General features: G+C 37.8%; 1 protein-coding gene and 1 pseudogene across 2 annotated transcripts in view; one reads left to right on the top strand and one right to left on the bottom strand.

Moving 5' to 3' along the window:
* PEX7 (peroxisomal biogenesis factor 7) overlaps window positions 1-19,118 on the top strand; it is an 82,915-nt gene extending 63,797 nt beyond the window's left edge. The window contains exons 10-11 of one of the 2 annotated variants that reach the window (XR_010336608.1): window positions 6,226-6,287; window positions 18,658-18,745. Coding sequence is in view for 1 of the 2 variants with exons in the window: in XM_012474507.2 (XP_012329930.1) it covers window positions 18,658-18,726 (69 nt within the window). In the remaining variant the exon portion in view is untranslated. Of the gene's footprint in view, window positions 1-6,225; window positions 6,288-18,657 lie in introns of both variants that reach the window. The other variant, XM_012474507.2, reaches the window with a different exon arrangement.
* Window positions 16,003-16,587, bottom strand: LOC105732417 (small ribosomal subunit protein eS7-like; annotated as a pseudogene).
* Window positions 19,119-19,464: the final 346 nt, after the last annotated feature.

Raw genomic sequence — 19,464 nt, 5'->3', positions numbered from 1 at the left:
CCTCAGCCTCTCAAGTATCTGGGATTACAGCCGTGCACCACCACACCCGGCTAATTTTTTTTTTTTTTGACAGAATTTTGCTCTGTTGCCCAGGTTGGAATGCAGTGGTGCAATCTCGGCTCACTGCAACCTCCATGTCCTGGGTTCAAGTGATTCTCCTGCCTCAGCCTCCTGAGTAGCTGGGATTACAGGCACATGCCACCATGCCTGCCTATTTTTTTGTATTTTTAGTGGAGGTGGCGTTTCGCCATGTTGACCAGACTGATCTTGAGCTGCTAACCTCAGGTGATCCACCTGCTTCAGCCTGCCAAAGTGCTGGGGTTACAGGCATGAACTACTGTGCCCAGTGTAATCTTTATATTTTTAGTAGAGACATTGTTTCACCATGTTAGCCATGCTGGTCTTGAACTCCTGACCTCAAGTGATCTACCCTCTGTGGCCTCTCAAAGTGCTGAGATTACAGGCATGAGCCATCACTCGTGACCTATGAGTTTTTTATTTTAGGAATTAAAGATGTAATTCTGAGTTTAAAAGATTCTCATTCGTATTAGAATGTTCCCATCAACATTAGAAATAATTATTTAAAATTACTTACTAGCATGTGAGAAAAAACTGAAATAGTGATGAGTAAAATGGCATTATTTTCAGCATAAATATAATGTGTTTCAAATGAACTAGTTCCTTTTCTGATACATTTATTATAGATGGTTTTTAATAAAATAATTGTACCCGTTTTCTATTTTAGTCTTAAAAAGTTGTAATGTACGTATTGAAACATGGCACCCCCAAACAAAGGATCCTAAGTAAATATTTCTGAATTCCTCATTCTTACATATTTCTATTACCTGTCCTCTGTGAGCCCAGACTGGCACCTGTGGCAGCAGCCACAGCGCCTCCATTTCCTCAGCTGTGGCGCTTCCTCTCCCAGGTCTGAAGAATACCAGATGTTTTCTAAATCCTCCACACATAGACCTACCTTATTAAAAGGAACTTTGTGATGAGAGGACTTCATCAGAGAACATACATCCCTAAGTAATAGATTTTATTCAAATTAAGATGGTGATCTCAACCAATATTTTATTTTTTAAATATATCTAATATTAATACATTTTAAACACAAACATTTGAGTTGTACATATTATTAATTTATATATATTTTTGAAGGATAATTTGTATTATTTTAATTATTTTTATGTTCAGAAAGCTCAACAGTGTACATCTAATCCAGTTTAGTGGAAGGTTCTTTAGCCTTTGCCTTTTCCAGCTTGGCAGTGTGAGCCACAGACTTGGGACTGAGGACATTGCCTCCCCAGTGACAGCAGATCTCATCATATCTGTCTCTGTAATTGGTCCTGATAGCTGCCACCAGCTTAGACAAAGCCCCTTTGTCTTCCAAGTTAACCTGTGTGTGTCAGGCGAGTCACTTGCATAAAGAGACCACCAGGCAGGCTTTGTGTGAGCAACATGGCTGTTTATTCACCTGGGTGCAGGTGGGCTGAGTCTGAAAAGAGAGTCAGTGGAGGGCAGTGGGATAGGAGTTGGTTTTATAGGTTGAGGCAAGTGGTCAGTTAAAAATGGTAACCTATTTTAGGGAGGGAAATGGCATCATGGGATGCATGGTCACAAGGGTAGGGGTCGGTAATTTATCTTGGGGAGGAAAAGAGCATCACAGGATGCACGATCACAAGGTAGGGGTCATTTATTACAAACAGGCATGATCGTAAGGATGGGGAGTATCAGTTGCAGTCAGAGGGGAGGGTGCGGTAGATTACATCGTTACAGGAGTGGGAATCTTGAGAAACCCAATGTCCAGGGGGAAATTTTTGCAAGGCTGAACAGGAATATTGGATGCAAGTTGCAGCAATTAGTTGAGGTAGGATCAAGTAGTTTTACTTCTTTCTGTGGCCACCTGGTTACTTGTGGTTGCTTCAGACTTTCTGGTTCCTAGAGACCATCCAGAGGTGTACGTGTGGGTCACCAAGGCAAAAATGGCCAGGCCTGGACTTTGAGGCCTAAGACTGTGAAGGCGACAGTGGTGCGGGTCATCCTGTGAACCTGTCTTGCCTTTCCCTTGACAGTGCAGTCAGGGACCCCCATTTTATGACAGGGCAGGCAGGAAGACAGTCAGCTTGATGAGATCCATGTTGTGTGCAATCACCACCAGCTGAGCTTTCTTGTTCTCCAGCAAGGTGGTAACGGTGTTAACCCCAGCTTGAAGGACAGGGGGTCTCTTAGTGGATTCCTCCCCTTTGCCGGCAGCTTTCTTCTTGGCCTGGGCCAAGTCTCTGCTTCTTCTCTTGCTTTGTCTCTGGTCTGTATTGTGGGGCAGCCTAAGCAGCTGAGTAGCTGTAGGCGGTCCAGGGCCTGGGTGAACTGGTTCATCGCCTCTTGTAGAGGATAGCTCTTGTAGAGGATAGCTCTCTGCCGCTGCAACCTGATATAGCGGGGCCATTTCTCAAAGTGGGTGAGGTCGCTTTTGGGCTGGCTATCCTGTCCAGTGCCAGAATTCTTAGGCCTTTTCTCAAATAGTGGATTCACCACTTTCTTGGCTTCCTGCTGCTTCAAGACAGCAGGGGCCAGAGCCACCCTCTTGCCCTTAGCCTTCTTTCCTTTCAGCTTCTTGGGTGGCTGGAGGAGAGAGATAATTATATTTTTTTACAAAGCCACGTTGAACTCCTTTCTAGGGAAAATACAAATCAAGTTCTCCGTTTATCTCCATATTTTTCCTCCCACTTATTTTGTCAGTTATCTATTACTGTGTAACGAACAACCCCAAGACTTAGTGGACTAAAACAGCAATTTTACTTGCTTATAATTCTATGAGTCGGCAATTTGGACCAGGCTCACCCTGGCAGTTCTTTTGGTCTTTCCTGTGGCCACCCATGTGGTTCCAGCCATCTGGTGGCTTAATTAGGGCTTGGTGGACAGGACATCTAGCCCAAAAGGGACTTCACCCACTTTGTGAAGTGGCCCTACTCTGTCAGGCTGCAGCAGCAAAGAGCTATCCTCTACAAGAGGCTGGAAGTGCCTCCTGCGATGAACCAGTTCACCCAGGCCCTGGACCACCAAACAGCTACTCAACTACATAAGCTGGCCCACAATACAGACCAGAGACAAAGCAAGAGAAGCAGAGACTCTTGGCTTAGGCTGAGAAGAAAGCTGCCGGCAAAGGGGATGTCTCCACTGAGAGACCACCTGTCCTTCAAGCTGGAGTTAACACCGTCACCACCTTGCTGGAGAACAAGAAGGCTCAGCTGGTGGTGACTGCACACAACATGGATACCATCAGTGGTCTTAGGCCTCCTTCATGTGTCTGGTTGGCAGTGCTGGTTGTCTTCCAGGCCGTGTGTCTCTAGGTGTGCCCAGATCTCTGAACTTAACAGTTGTGTGTCTCCAAGAGGGCAAGAGCAACAGCTGCAAATCATTTTGGGAACTGGACTTGGAAGCCACACAGCGTTCCCTCCATTGCAAAGCAAGTTACAAGGCCAGTCCAGATTCAAAGAGTGGGAAATAGACTTGATGGAAGGACCTGTGAAGAATTTGTAGTCACTTAAAATCTGCCACGCTAACCTTCGTTGGCATAGTAGGTGGTTTAAGTTATTTTTAATGTATTATATTTATCCTTTAGTCTCATAATGTGTCAGATTTACAGATTACAGGTTAATTTAATTTTACTCTTTGATCATATTTTATTCCCTTAGAATGTATCTTTCTCTCACTTCTTAGTATCTTTCCATCTGCTTTCAAATACCTATTGTCTCTTGTGATCTTAGCAGCTGTAGGACCTTGCTGATGTTACTTTAAGGCTCTGTGTTTTTATATATTCTCAGTCTTAAAAGAGATTTATCTGAGTTCTTCTATGTATAATTCTTTTTCTTTTTAGCTTCTCCCTTCTTAGAGATCTGAGAAATGAGGTCAAGGGCATTCTTACATTACACCACCTTTCTTCTTAACAGAATGTAAGATCTTGTCTTTAAAAGTTTAAAACTCGACAAATAAGTGTCTGGGGTCATTCTTTAAAGATAATTGCTGAGAAATGCTCTATGCCCTCTCTTGTTAACCAGGCTGAAGGCATCGTTTTCTTTGATTTTTTTTTTTCTGATCATGATTTGTACAGTTCTAACATTTTATCTTTTCTCTCTTATGCTTATTATTTCTAAATTGGATACTCTTTTTCTGTTTGTAGATTTGTGATTCTAGACCTGTAATGTACCTTTTTATATAACTGGAATTTCTATATTAATTTATCTTTAGAATTCCTGACTTTGTGCTCTGCAGTGTCAATTCTGCTCTTCCAAATGCTCAGTGATGTTTAGTTTAGTATTTATAAACTGGATACAAGTTTACATATCTTTATATATTGTTTCTGGGACACAGTTATCATTTTAATCTCTTTTAAAGTAAACATTATCACTTTCAGATATCACTGCTCTATGTTTAATAAGGTTTAATGCTTTTCTCATGACAAAATTTTGGAAATTACATTTAGAAGAAAGAAAAAAGATTATACTATAGGTATAACAATCTCTGTTATACCATATAGTTACATTTCTTTTCAGTCTTTTTTTAAAAAACCTTTTTAATTGAAATGTAAATTTAATTGAAATAAAATGTAAAAAAGCTGTATACACATATTTTTAAGTATACAACTCAATTAGTGATCCAGAAGTGACTACCCCTGTATAATCACTATCCACATTGAGATATAGAACATTGCTTGCATTCCAGAAGCTTCTTCCCAAATCTGAACCCCTTCCCTCCTTCCCAACAGTAGCTACTCTTCCAGTCTCTATATGTGTGTGTATTTTTCAAAGTTTTGGTTATACTATATGTACAAGTTTACCTTCTGGGACTCCCAAAATTCTTGGTAAACATAATCTTGTCTTTCTTTCTTTCTTTTTTTTTTTCATAGAGATGGATCTTGCTGTGTTGCCCAGGCTGATCTAGAACTCCTAAGCTCAAGCAATCCTCCTGCCTCAGCCTCCCAAAGTGCTGCCAATACAGGCATGAGCCACTATGCCCAGCCTAACATAGTCTTTAATAAATGAATATCTGAATCTGTCCATGCTAGGAACACATAGCTCCAATAATGAGTTTTCTTTAAAATATTAATAGAGTAGAAGTAGTTTTGTATATTTTTGTTTTGTTTCAGTGGAAGATGATTAGATTTGGTTCCTATTTAAACTAGTTCTTTAAATGTATTTTTATTTTTAAATTATTATTGTTGTTATTTGAGACAGGGTCTTATGTGTCACCCAGGCTGGAATGCAGTGGTATGTCATGGCTCACTGTAGCCTTAACTTCCTGGGCTCAAATGATCCTCCCACCTCAAGCCCCCACTCCCACCCCACCCTACTGAGTCGCTGGAACTACAGGTATACACCACTTTTTAATTTTTAAAAATTTTTTGTAGAGATGAGGTCTCACTATGTTGCCCAGGCTTGTCTGGATCTCCTGGGCTCAAGTGATCCTCCCACCTCAGCCTCCCAAAGTACTGAGATTACAGGTATGAGCCACTATGCCCAATTAGGTATCATTTAACAATTCATCTCATGTTTTGGTTCAAATCTGTATTCCCACAATCTTCAATATCAGGTTTAATGGTTGGCAATAAATAAAAGTATTTAAGAATTCTCTGATGAGTTTGAAAAATTGGATTTTAGAAGATGGCAAGCATTATTGGTAGTTAGGATATTTATGTCCTGTTCACCTTTTATGTCAGGTGGTATTTTCTGCGTCTGTCACAGACTAGCTTTAGAGTTGAAAAGAACAAATGCCAGAAGCAGTCAGTGTCCTCAGACATTAGTCTCTGCTGTTTCCTCATTGATGCTTTCATAATTATATAATTTTTTTAGCTTACAATGATAGAACAAGTCTTTGTTGTTTTCTCCAAGCCATAAAACATTTCCCAGGTCCAGCTCTGTAGGGTATCAGTGTGCTCCTTAGATGGATGGTGTTAGGCTGTGTCTGCTGCCCTCTGCACTACATAGACACCCTGATAGGGTTTGGCTGTGTCCCCACCTAAATCTCACCTTGAATTGTAACTCCCATAATTCCCACATGTCATGGGAGGAACCTGGTAGGAAGTGATTGAATTATGGGGGTGGGTCTTTCCTGTATTGTTCTCATGATAGTGAATGAGTCTCATGAGATCTGATGGTTCTATAAGGGGGAGTTTCCCTGCATAAGCTCTTTTTTTTTTTTGCCTGCTGCCATCCATGTAAGACGTGACTTGCTCCTCCTTGTCTTCTGCCATGATTGTGAGGCCTCCCCAGCCATGTGGAACTGTAAGTCAATTAAACCTATTTTTCTTCCCATTCTCAGGTATGTCTTTATCAGCAGCATGAAAATGGACTAATACACACTTCTTGCAATTATAGCATCCCATTACTGTTGACATCTGCCTCTGAGCTCCCATTCCTGAATCACTCACTTTCCTATTCAGTTATCTTTCTCTTGACTATGAAGCATTGCTTCTAAAAACCCAGCAAATGTACTGACTAGGCACACTTCAGATTACCTTTTTTAAAAACTTCATTTGGACTCTTGGTCCTACTTAACTTACCTTTGAAGTCTTTCTGATTTTTTAGCACATCCTCCACTGTATCTTTCCTCAACCTTTTTCAGTGTCAGTATCAGACATTTGACCTTATGTCCTACTTACTGTTAAAAGAGAGTTCCCAGGAATGAGCATCTTCTTCCGTCTCTGTCACCCCAAAATGTTTGCATTTTATTTCTCTTTTTTCCCCATCCTTCCAGTGGGTTCCTGATTTTCTCACTGGTTCCCTCATCCACATCTTTGCTTCTTCACTTATCTACTGTTTTTAGATCTTCAATCAGTTCTTCTATTTTTCAAAGCTCTATAGGGCTTACCAGTACTTCACCCCACTGTCCTGTCTCACTATCAGTAAGTTCTATTTCTCTTCTATTATTAAATATCTAGAATTAGTAGATTGACCTCTTGCTTTTAGTTTCTCAGAATCTATACTCTCTTTTAAACCTATCTTCCTTTCATCATTCAATTGAATTTAAGCCCAAAAAGATCACCAGTAAACTCCTGAAAACCAAATTCACCTTTTCTCAGACTTTTTTCTTATTTAGCTATATAATTTTGATATTTGAAAACATCTTCCTGTCCTATTTTTTCAGTGCTACCATGCTGACCTCTTCTTCCTTACCTCTTTGCTAAATATCTTCATCACCATCACTCCAAAAGTAGATGTTCTCCAATATTCAATCTTAGCCCTCTTACGTTGGCGTAACTTTTCCTTGAAGCTGTCATTTAATTCTATGATAGTGATACTTGCCCCATTTACCCAATGGACTTTACTGTGAAATCTGAGTAGGTGTCATGCTTTTCCTTAAGTATTCCTAACCTGGTCAATTGATTGCATTTTGGAGCCATACTAGAGATATGGGAAGTCATCCTAGTTTTCCTGTCTCTTCGCACTTCCTAAATTCAACTTGGCATTGAGTTTATGAATTCTTTCTTGCCAATATCTCTGAAATCCAGACAATGCCTTTCTACCTCCACTGCCTTAGATAAGCACTTATTTGTACCTTTACCATGGATTACTGCAAACAATCTCAAACCTGGTCTCTAAGCGCTTTCCATCATCCTATCGATTCTCCATGTTGCTTCCAGGGAGAGGTTTCCATAATGCAAATCTGATTTTGTTAGTGCTTGACCTGAAATACATTAAAGATAGGAGCAAGATGAAAACTACCACTATCACCACTGTAAATCAACATGGTTCTAAAAATTGTGTGGCCAGTTAGTAATAGGAGAAAACAAAATGGAGTAAATTTTTTAAAGGTAGAACATTTTATTGTCATTTGTACTTCAAATGATTGTCAAATTGAATAATCTAAGTATTAAATATATCAACTTTAAAAGTAATAATTTTTAATAATAATATTATTTAAAATAAGAGAGTCCAATAAGAAAGTCAGTTAAAATAAATAAACAACATTGAATACCCTATAGGTATAACAATTATCAGTTAGAAAATAAAATGGGAAAAATTATGTTTACATGGCAACAAAAATTGTGTGTGTGTGTATGTGTGTGCGCGCGTGCACACGTGTGCATGTCTGTGTTTGTGGGTGTAGGATTCCGAAAGAATAAAAATTAAAAATATATGGGACTCTAGATAAGAAATTATGTAACTTTGCTAAGAGACCTTTGAAAAAAAACTGGAATAAATGGACAGACATATCATGTTCCTGCAACAGAATACATTTTTCCTATTGCTGTCTCTTTTCTAAGGCATTTGTCGTCCAATACAGATGCTGCTTTATTTGCCTCCTAACCTATCTTTCTCTTTTTGGAATTCATGGTCACTCACTCCTGTGATGCTTTTAAACCACTCTGATCATTAACCTCCTGGCATACTATACTAGTTTTAATTTGCAGATCAATCCAGTTAAATTGTCATTTTATCATTGTCATCTTTGCTCATAAACCTTCAGGAGGAAGCCCATTCATTCCCTTCAGTGTAGAGTCTGAACTTTTAGTCTTGCTTTCAAGATTCAGTATAATCTGTTTCCTTTTTAATTTTAGTTCTCACCATCCTATGAAATCCTCTGTTGCAGAACAATTACATTTTGTTATTTGTCCTCTCCATGTTTTCACCCGTTTCTCTTGCTCTCCTCCACCTCTGCATATGGAAATTATTTCTGCCTTTTTGACTCCAGAATTAAGTTCTTCTCTTCCTTCATTCCTCCTCTTCTTTCCTTCTCTGCTTCAGTAAGTATTTTGTGTCAACTATCTGGAGTGCCAGGAGATACACAGTGAATTAGTGTAAACTACCTGATACATATGTGCTAAATAGATATTGAATGAATTAATGAAAAGGATTTTTTTTAGTTTATTGGTCAACTCTCACCTTGCTTTTGCATAAACTCCATGATGATAATCATAATAAGCCAGATTCTCTCCTGTAGTCACTTTCTATTGTAAGCTGGTTGAGTAAGTAAAATATGTTTCTTTAGCCCCAAATTTAATATACTGCAATATAATGTCTCGGCTGCTTTTTCAAAATGTAGAATTGACAGTGATTTTTTTTTCATTCTGTCTGTATCTTTCTGCCGGTTTCTCTTACTCATTTTTGCTAAAGAGGCCATATGTCATACAGATAATTACAGTAGATTGAACAAGTTTCCCAAGGGCAAAAGCAGTTGTCCATAAAATTAAGAAAAAAAGGGTATAATGATAAATAGGAAATGGAAAACTTCTTAATAAAGTAAATCTCCAAATGAGTCATTTGGAATTCTTGGTTATTATTAACAATCACATTAAATTATTTGAGATAAGTTACCTTAGTTGCACGTGTAAACATTTTAATAAAGTGGAGGGAATTGATAAAATTAAGGGATATAAATTCATTTTCTAAATTTTACATGTATTTAAAGTATCATATTTCCATTATAATGTTTCCTTCTCTAAAATCTACATTTATGGGACCATTATTATTGAAGATGTTCTACAGTCCATATGATTTGATCTACCATTGGTAAATTTTTATTATAGTCTTCTTAGTGAATGCGTGTTTCTTTACTGTCTTTGGATTTATGTAGCATTTAGTCCAGTATTTTGAACATAGGAGATGCGGAAATACTGGTTTAATACAGTTGCTCTCTGGCATTCCATGTATGAAGACGTGTTGATGTATATGCCATGCATACTCTGTTGAGAAATGAATAGGCTTTATTGACATAAAATAAATTTCTATTCAGTTTTTCAAACTTTATTATATGTTCTGAAGAAACTGGCACATTAGTTCAAAGCAAGTAATTCATATTTCTTATTAGTGTGCTTATTCTTATAACAGAAATACCCATTTTGCTGTATTAAAGTGAAAGTGAAATGATTAAAAATATAACTTACATGGGATCTTACCCTGTTCGTTTATTTTTTTACTACCCTAGTAGATAGCATCTTTTAAAATAATAATGAAGATTCATTTCTCTTCAAATTTTACCTTAAGTAAAGAAATATAATATTTGACAAACCATTTTTTTCTGTAATGTCCGTAATTTTAATTCTGAGTTTTGAGGAAAAGATGAGCATTTTGGTCTTAGCTTAAAGGAAGTTCAGAAGGCCATACATATGAAATGTACCATAGTGGGGGCTTGTGAGTTAAGGAATAAATTTTCCACTTATATATCCTTGGGCAGAAGCAGTAGGGCCTGGAGGCCCCTGCCCTTCAGTGGCCATATGCACGGTCATACCGCAAGCACAGAGGGTCAAACAAGAGATGCCTCAACCTTCAAGAAACCCTACATGGGATTCAGAAAAAAAAAAAAAACCCCTCTTGAAAGATTTAATTTCATCAGAGGAGTTATAATGCAATAAAACATTTAAATGCCTTAAAACTAAAACTCTTGGCCGGGCGCGGTGGCTCATGCCTGTAATCCCAGCACTTTGGGAGGCCGAGGCGGGTGGATCACGAGGTCAAGAGATCGAGACCATCCTGGTCAACATAGCGAAACCCCGTCTCTACTAAAAATACAAAAAATTAGCTGGGCATGGTGGCACGTGCCTGTAATCCCAGCTACTCAGGAGGCTGAAGCAGGAGAATTGCCTGAACCCAGGAGGCGGAGGTTGCGGTGAGCCAAGATCGCGCCGTTGCACTCCAGCCTGGGTAACAAGAGCAAAACTCCGTCTCAAAAAAAAAAAAAAAAAACAAAAAACTAAAACTCTTAGTTCTTCATTTATCCTGATGTATCCCACTGCCTAGAACATTTTCCTTTTTTCCATTGTGCCCCTGACCCAAAAACAGCAGCAAATGCTGTCTGGTGGGCTCCTCCTTTAAGCCTCAGCTTAGATACAACTTTCTCCTGAAAGCGGGCACTTCCCTCACATTCGATTAGAATGGCCCCTTGCCTACTTTAATGAGACCCCCATAATTCCTCTCTCATTGTACATATTACTCTGCAGTATAGGTGTCTCTTTGCTTACCTGTCTCTCCATTACAATTAAGATCTGTGGGGCCAGAGACGCAGGACCGTTATGTTTATTGTCATAACTTGTACATATTTCTGACACGGGAGGTTCTTCATTCAAGTGGATGAATAGATGTATACATGAATTATCTTTTAGATAGCTTTGTAATGCTGAGGAATATTTGACAAACAGTTCCTAGGACACAAAGGAAAGCTCCCTGTGAAACTTCTCTAAATAACATTCCTGAAATTAAAAACAAACAAACAAAATATATGTTCCATATCTCACAAAACTTGTTGCTTTTACCCAAATCTCTGACCTCACACCTAACTGGATGCTCTTTATTATGCGAGAGGCTCACTCTGCTCAACAAAGTCTTGCAGAACACTATGGCTCATACATGGATTAGTCAACAAGCATTTATCAAAGGTTTACTGTATATAGAACACAAGGAATATGGATTTACAGATTTAATCAAGATACAGTTCCTGACTCTTAATAAAAAATTATTTTGAGGTTTAGTTTTTACAAACATACATGAATGTTATTGGAAAACAGAAACTATATTACCCAGCATGCTTTCGCTTCCTCGTTCATTGTTATAAAGCATAGAGCCTAAGTTATTTTGCCAGTATTACGATGTGCTCAGCTCTGATGCTTGAAATCCTTTGCTCCATTTGTTCCCTTTAGTACAGATTTTGTTTTTTGGAGTTTTTTTTTTTTTTAATCTTTATTTGGCTTTGTGGTTTAATCTATAAACCACCTCAGCCCATTTAGAACTCAGCAGGATGTACAAGTCTCAAGGAAAGTAAATAAAAATATTATCATTAACCATAGCTTAAATGATTAATAAAATGTTCTCATGTCTTTCAGTAGAAATTCTGGATCCTGGCTTATGTAGAGTAGGACCAGGATGCTACATAAACTTTTGATTTAGGAATGTTTCAGGGAGGACTTGGGTTTTTGTTTAAAGATAGTTCAATCTTGTTACCTCTTAGTCCTCCTCCCAATTCAGTCTCCTCCTGTCTCATGTTAACCTATCAGATTTGATTCTTAAATTTTAAATAAAAATGTTAAAATGTGGCACAAGGTGTTTTCCATTATATTAGTGGCATATTCTTTCTCCTCTGGAAAGGAGGAGAATTCTTCCTTAAGAAGAATATTTCAATCCTGCCAAGTTTTGAATTTCTTTTAGTCAACAACAAAAAAATTCTTGCACAAGTACCCCGTCTTAGTTCACATAACAAAAACCCAGTTAAAAAATTGATACATGTCATACTCTTTATCAGAGGTCCTCAGTTCTAGCTGAATTTTGGAAAGGGCTGCAGACGATTACAATGCCCAGCTGAAGAATACTCTGGATTCATGTTTGGGGTCGGGGTTGAGAATCTGAAGAAAATTATGGATTCTCTCTCCCTTCGCACCAGAATGAAATATACACAAAATGTTGCATGTATGGACTTTCTGAAGCCTATCTGTAGACCTTGGCTTCAAGACCCCAGACTGTATATCAGCCCAGAGTGGAGCCAAGATCCCACTTGGAAGCCTGAGGCTAGGGAGATGGGGACCAGTCTGTGTGACTGCCAGGTGATTTTCATGCACACTAAAGCTTGAGAACAACCACTTTCTAGAATTGCCTCCATTAAACTAAATATAGTTTTAATATGTATGCCTTTGGTCTACTGGAGGGTTGAGATGTTGGGTTTTTTTACAGCCATATGAAGTAAGATACATTTTTTTATGAAGCTGCTCTGTTGGCACTGAATAATTTTTGTAATGGGGGCATATTATATATTTCTCTTATAGTCAAGTACTAGAAAAACTTTTATATCCTCTGATGAGCTGCTAAATTGATCATATCTGTGTATCTTATATTATTATTTGCCTTTAATTTCATACTCAATTTTAGCAGTTATTCTCAGCCTCTTTTTTAAGTATAATTATCTACCTCTTTTCCCCATTTCATAATGTTTGTTCTGTTAATGAAGTGGTTTTTCTGTTACTCACTATGTATATCCTGTAAGAAAGCAAGAGTTATTATGTTTCATTGAAATAATGGTTACCCCCTTGAGATAGTAAACTGAATCCCCGTGCGTGACCATGTTAAAGGATAATTTTCAAAGTGGTGACATGACTCTAATAGTATGAAGATGTGTCAAAGATTTTAGTTAACTCGTTTATGTAACTCAAAGATTTTACAGCTAGCTTAAAGAAACTGAAGAACAGACACAGGCAATCATTGAGTGCTGAAATGAATTTACTAATAGGTGCAAAACTGGACACTATCCACAGGGCAATAAGACCTAAAGTTTGGAGTCATCTCTTGCAGGAGTTGGGGGTGGCATCGGTTACACCTCTAGAAGACAGCATTCCCTTGCAACTTTAATGGATGGGAATCATTTGCATTGCTGTCGGTTTTCTATAATTTGCAGAGCTGTAAAGTAATCTAGTCAGAAAGTGAAATGCACAGAGCTCTGTAGAAACAGGTAACCCATATGGTCCCTAAGAGAATGCCAGCCTCCCACTGAAAGGACACTTAGTCATCTTTTTTCTGGTTTGAATCTTTCACAATTTTTCTGATAGCAAGATAATGGGCAAAGAAGTGGGTTCGCATATAAAGGACTGAAACTGAGAAAGAGAATCTTGGGTAGGTGGAAAAGGAGATTCCTATCATCATCTTTCTCATTCTCTATCCTGAGGCTGGCCTTGAAGGAGTCTTCATGGGCAGGCATGCATTCTTGGGGATGGGAGGGGAAGGTTTTGTCCTGAGGAAGCAGTCTGGGAGCAAGGAAGGATGCCTCTTTGTTTGACAAGCTAAAGAACGAGTGTCCCTCATCCTATAAAGCAGATTATTTATTTTCATGCCATTTTCATTACTTGCTTTTTATGTTAACACTTTTTTTTTTTTTTTACAAAGTCTTTAATGTGTGTCTTTTTGTTAGCCCTTATTTTTAGTACAGTCTTTTTTAAATGTCTCTTAGGCTGACCACAAACAGGTACAATGGAGCATTAAGAAAGAACCCGTGTTTACTTTCAGTTCTGGAATTAGAGGAGAAGCAGTGCTACCAGAAGCCAGTGCAGTGGTGATGATAGTGACCAAGAGGTCCCTTGGGGACCACATGGCACAACAGTTTTTCCTTACCAGGAAGTTTCTATAGTGGCAACTTTGGAGAATCTGGCCTCTTTGTTAATAAAGTGCTTTTTTTTTCTTATTATTATTATTTTCTTTATTGTTAGCTTGTTTAAATTTGTAGAGCCAGATAGAGTTTAATTAACAAATAGAGAAATGTTATTTGCATCAATTTGAATTAATCTATTCATAATTCTATATCATTGCAGTTTTAGATCTAGCTTATATTACGAATTAAGTATAGATTTATGAACATTTGCTGAATTAGTGGCCTTGACATTTGGTAGTTAATAAGTCCTGAGTAAATAAGAATCTGGATTGAAGAGTGCTGAATAAGGTTGTGGAAACACAATTTATAGATACTTTGCACTAGAAACCCAAGTATTATTTCTCTGATTCTCTTCTCTCCAGTAGTTGATGTTTAACATGTGGAAAGGTCCAACTCTTGAAAAAATATACATAGATGAGACAGGTATAATTTAATATAATGATCTTTGTGTCCCATGGTATAAAAACTTAAAACTGCAAGATTAGGCAAATAATGATTTTCATTTTGCCTTTTCTATGAGGCACTGTTTTCATTCAACAGGTTTAGATTCTGGTTGTGGCTCTGCTACTCTAGTGTGAATATGAGGACAGAGTTAATCCCTGAAATCTTAATCTATATAATTAATTTGTTGAGCTAATATTCATTGAGTTATGTTCTAATAAGACATGGTCCATGCCCTCAAAGAGCTGAAGACAACTCTTTGTCTTTAGTTGGTAAAATAAGTACAGTCAAGTATTATGGGTACTATGAATGGCTTCATAGAGGTGGTGATGCCTAAACCGATTCTTAAAAAGAGAGACATCTCTGGCAGAGCAAGAGGGAACAGTGGAGCAGACAGAAAGGGAAGGAAAAGAGTTGTTAAGGGGAAGGGATCAGTAAAGGAACAAGGACAAAGAGGCATGAACAGCATGCTTGGATTTGAGATGTGAGCCTGGTGCACTGAGAAATGAAGAAGTGGCAGCAACCAGATGTTGAAGAGTGTGGTTTTTAAATTATTTGACTAAAAAGTTTCTAATGCTCTCTGTAGTTTGGATTCTGATCTCAGAACATTGCTAGTCAATGATAAGGAGTTAGTATTACTCTGATTAATTTGAATGGTTCTTGTATTCAAAGTTACTGATAGCTAAGACACTACATTAGTCAAAATGGGGGTTCTCTTGTGTAATTTTCAGCCTTTGTAGTAACCATGAAAGGATGGGAAATGGAGTGCAAGTACTTTTGGTCAAAATCTCTCTCTTGCTACTTCATCTTTCATATTTTTTCTTCTCTTTTTTCTACATTTTTTCTTTTTTCTTTTTTAATTGTGGAAAACATACAAAGTAACACAATAGGATAATGAACTTCATTACTTAGCTTGAGCAACTGTCAACATTCTTATTTTATTTATTACTGTACTCGCACCCCTTGTTTAGTTGTTATCGCTAACATTATTTTTACTATTTTTAGATATAATTAACATATATTGAAATTTACAAATCTTAGACATTTTCAACAGATATGCCTCTGAAATTCACATCATCCCAATTATTTGATCTTTCTCCCAGTTTCCTTTTTATGCCTTTCCAATCTCCCCATCCCCACTCCTCCCTCCAGGTGAGTAGAGTAACATTGTTCTGATTTTTTTAATCTTAGGTGAGTTTTGCCTGTCTTAGACTTCTCTATAAGGAACTCTTCTGTATGTTCTCACTTGTTTCTGACCTCTTACCTGTGAGCTTCATCCATGGTGCTGAGCCTGTTAGCAATTCCTCCCTTTGTTTTGCTGAGCACATTCTGTTGTATGAATTTACTCCAGTTTGTTATCAGTTTTTTTGTTAGTGGGTATTTTGGTTGTTTTCATTTTCTTTTAACTGCAAATATATTATTTAGTCATTTTGTTTACGGTTGAAACTCTGGGAATTCAAAATAAACATCCTTGCCCATGAGCTTCTTCTTATAGATACCAGAAAAAGTTTCAACCTTGTGTTCCACATTGTTCTGCTGTGCTTTGTCCAAATGAACCGCTATGAGCCGACTGCCATCCAGTTTCACGCGGATTCTCTTGCCCACAATTTTGCTTGGGAAGACCAAGTCCTCAAGGATTACGTCATGCACAGCTGTCAGAGTACGGCTTCTGGGACGCTTTTGCTTATTTTTTTGTACAGCTTTTTCGAGTTGGCTTAGGCAGAATTCTCCTCTGAGCGATAAAGACAACATGCTTCCCACTGAACGTTTTCTCCAATTTGCGTACTAGCTGGACTTGGATTTTCTGGAAAGATTTTAGTTGAGGAATGGGAACAAAGATGTTAGCTTTCCGGCCACCACCAACTTCAGTTTCCTTGGCTGCCGTAATATTCAGCTCCCTGAGCTTAGCCTTGAGGTCTGAGTTCATCTCCAGCTCCAGAAGAGCCTGGGAAATGCCGGACTCCACTCGTCTGGCTTCTCGCCATTGGGCTTCACGATCTTGGCACTCGAACTGAACATGGCTTTCTCCTTGGTGAGCACCGACTTAGGAAAAGACCCAAATCTCGCGGGAGCACGTCAAAATCCTGCGGCAGAAGGCTTTTCTTTTCCTTTTTTGAGGCAGTTTTACTCTGTGGCCCAGGCTGGAGTACAGTGTCACTATCTCAGCTCACTGCAACCTGTGCCTCCAGGTTCATGCGATTCTCCCACCTCAGCCTCCCTAATAGCTGGGATTACAGGTGGGCACCACCACACCCGGCTAATTTTACGTATTTTTAGTAGAGTCAGGGTTTCACCATGCTGCCCAGACTGGTCTCAAACTCCTGACCTGAGATGATCCACCCACCTCGGTCTCCCAAAGTGATGGGATTACAGGAATGAACCACTGTGCTCAGCCTTGTTTTTGATTTTTTTGCTATTGTGAATGAAGTTGCTATGAACATTCTTGTATACGTAGTTTTGTAAACATATGTATTCATTTTTCTTGGACAGACATCTGGGAGTGGAATTACTGGGTCAAAAAATAAGTATGTGTTTAGCTTGGTAAGAAACGGCCAAATTGTTTTCGAAAATGGTGGTACCATGTACATCCCTACCAGCAATACATGCAGTCACAGCTGTTCCACATCCCTGCTGTCATTTGGTGTTGTCAATCTTTAATTTTAGCCGTCCTAGTGAGTAGATGATGGTATCTCATTGTCATTTTTATCTGCATTTCCTTCATGCCTAATGATGTTGAGCATTTTTTTATGTGCTTACTTTTGCCCATCATTTTGATTTGATTTGTCTTTTATTATTGAGTTGTATTGGTTCTTTATGTATTCTGGATACAGTTATTTATCAGGTGTATATTTTATGAATATTTTATATAACTGTGTCTTGCCTGTTCATTTTCTTAACAGTGTCTTTTGATGAGCAAAAGTTTTATTTTTGATTGAGTGTAACTTGCCAAATGTTTGTGGTTATTACTTTCTGTATTCCTAAGAAATCTTTCTTTACCTCTGTATTGAGAATATATTTTCCTGTTTGTTTTTTTTTCCTAAAAGTGTTAATACTGTTTGCTTTTATATTTAGGTCTATGGTCCATCTCAAATTCATCTTTGTGTGCAACGTTGGGGTCAGGATTCACTTTTTTCCATATGGATATTCAGTTGTTCTACCACCATTTATTGAAAAGACTTTTCCTTTTGCTCTTGAGTTGTTTTGGTACCTTTGTTGAAAAGCATTGGTCCAAGTGTAGGGCCTGTTCCTGAGCTCTGTTCTCTTCCTTTCATCTACTTGTCTTTGCCGAATCCTGCACTGTCTTGATTACAGTAGTTTCATGTTAAGTCTGGAGGTCAGCTAATGTTAAGTCGTGCAGCTTTGTTGTTTCTTTTCAAGATTCTTTTGACTAAGTCCCGTACATTTCCACGTAAATTAAAACAAAAATAGCCTCATCCATTTCTATTAAAAAACTAGTATACAGAAATACAATTGATTTTCATCTATTAATTTTATATCCTGAGACATTGCTACACTAAGTTTTTAATGCATAGTTCCTGAACACCGTGGACTTTCTTCCCTTTATGTTTCCCTATGGCTTTGTAGATGTGAATGTCCTTGTCTTTTATGTCTGGCTCCTACAGAGGGCCAGTGGGAATGCCCTGGCATTGTGACGTTGTCTAACACTGTCTCAGTTGGAATCATGGAGTCCCCCTAAGAGTCTGTTAGTGCACCTTCCACACTCAGTCTTGAATGAGCCATTTTTTGAAGGCAAGAACTTTACTTTATCTTCCACTCTATTCCCACAATATTGAGCACAGCATCTTGTCCACAGTCTGGGAACGTATCTTTTCAACATTTATCTCAGATGGTGGGGTGAAGGTGGGGAACATTCTTGTAGGAAACCTCAGTCAATTGGAAATAATCCCTGAAGTGTATCTTAAAAAGGGAAAATAGACCTTTTATCAAAAACTTAGCCCTATGTTTTTTTTATTCAAAATACGTTTACTAGCGGATGATTTACGACACTCTAAATGACTTGGGCTTTTGCTGCCGGTTTTGAATTTTTGTACATCTAAATACGTTTCTTATTTCATTTTTGTTTTATAGGTGGCTGACTGTTCTTGGGATGAGACGATAAAGATATATGACCCTGCTTGTCTTACTATTCCTGCTTGAGATACACGACTCTGGTTAGAAACAGAGGATGTTGGCTGAAGAACCGCTTAACAGCGAATAAATTAACTATGGAAAACATAGACATTACGCTTTTATATGTTATTCAGATTTCAAATATTTCAAATTTACCCTGGAATCAATTTTGAGGGAGCTGATAAGGACTTTGGCTCACTCATTAAGCCTGATACATAAGCCATATTTCTTAAAATTCTAAGGAATAATTAATGTTATGGTATATCTTATAATATCTATTAAAAGTCTCTGTGTCATAAAATGGATTAAAATAGGGAGATCAGTAGATTATACTTATATAGATAGTGATATGTAAAATATAATCACTGCTGTGGATAAAAATAAAAATAAAGCATATCTGTTGATCATTTATCATTTTATGACTTCCCCCAAAAGACTGCTCTTTGTATTACATTGTATATATGAATACAGTACTATATATAATATAGATATATCTGTGATTCAGTAACATGGCACTAGAATACATTTAATTAATTTATTTATTTAGTAGCTGTTTATTGAGCATCTACTCAGTGTTTGACATATAGACTGAGTGAGATTCTCTCAAGGACTGGTGCCATGCTTTAAGAACATGTGAGCTAAGAGCTTACTTTAAAAAAAAAAAAATTTATTCACATATTTTTAGATATTGTACCCATGACTGTATAATTTTGTCTTCTCACTTCTCTAAAATCAAAACCTTTTAAAACTGTCAATTGAACAAGC

Source organism: Aotus nancymaae, unplaced genomic scaffold, assembly GCF_030222135.1.
Source record: "Aotus nancymaae isolate 86718 unplaced genomic scaffold, 86718_ANA_hifiasm-v0.15.2.pri h1tg000040l, whole genome shotgun sequence".
In the NCBI taxonomy this organism is placed as follows: domain Eukaryota; kingdom Metazoa; phylum Chordata; class Mammalia; order Primates; family Aotidae; genus Aotus; species Aotus nancymaae.
This window is presented reverse-complemented; position numbering and strand designations above follow the sequence as displayed.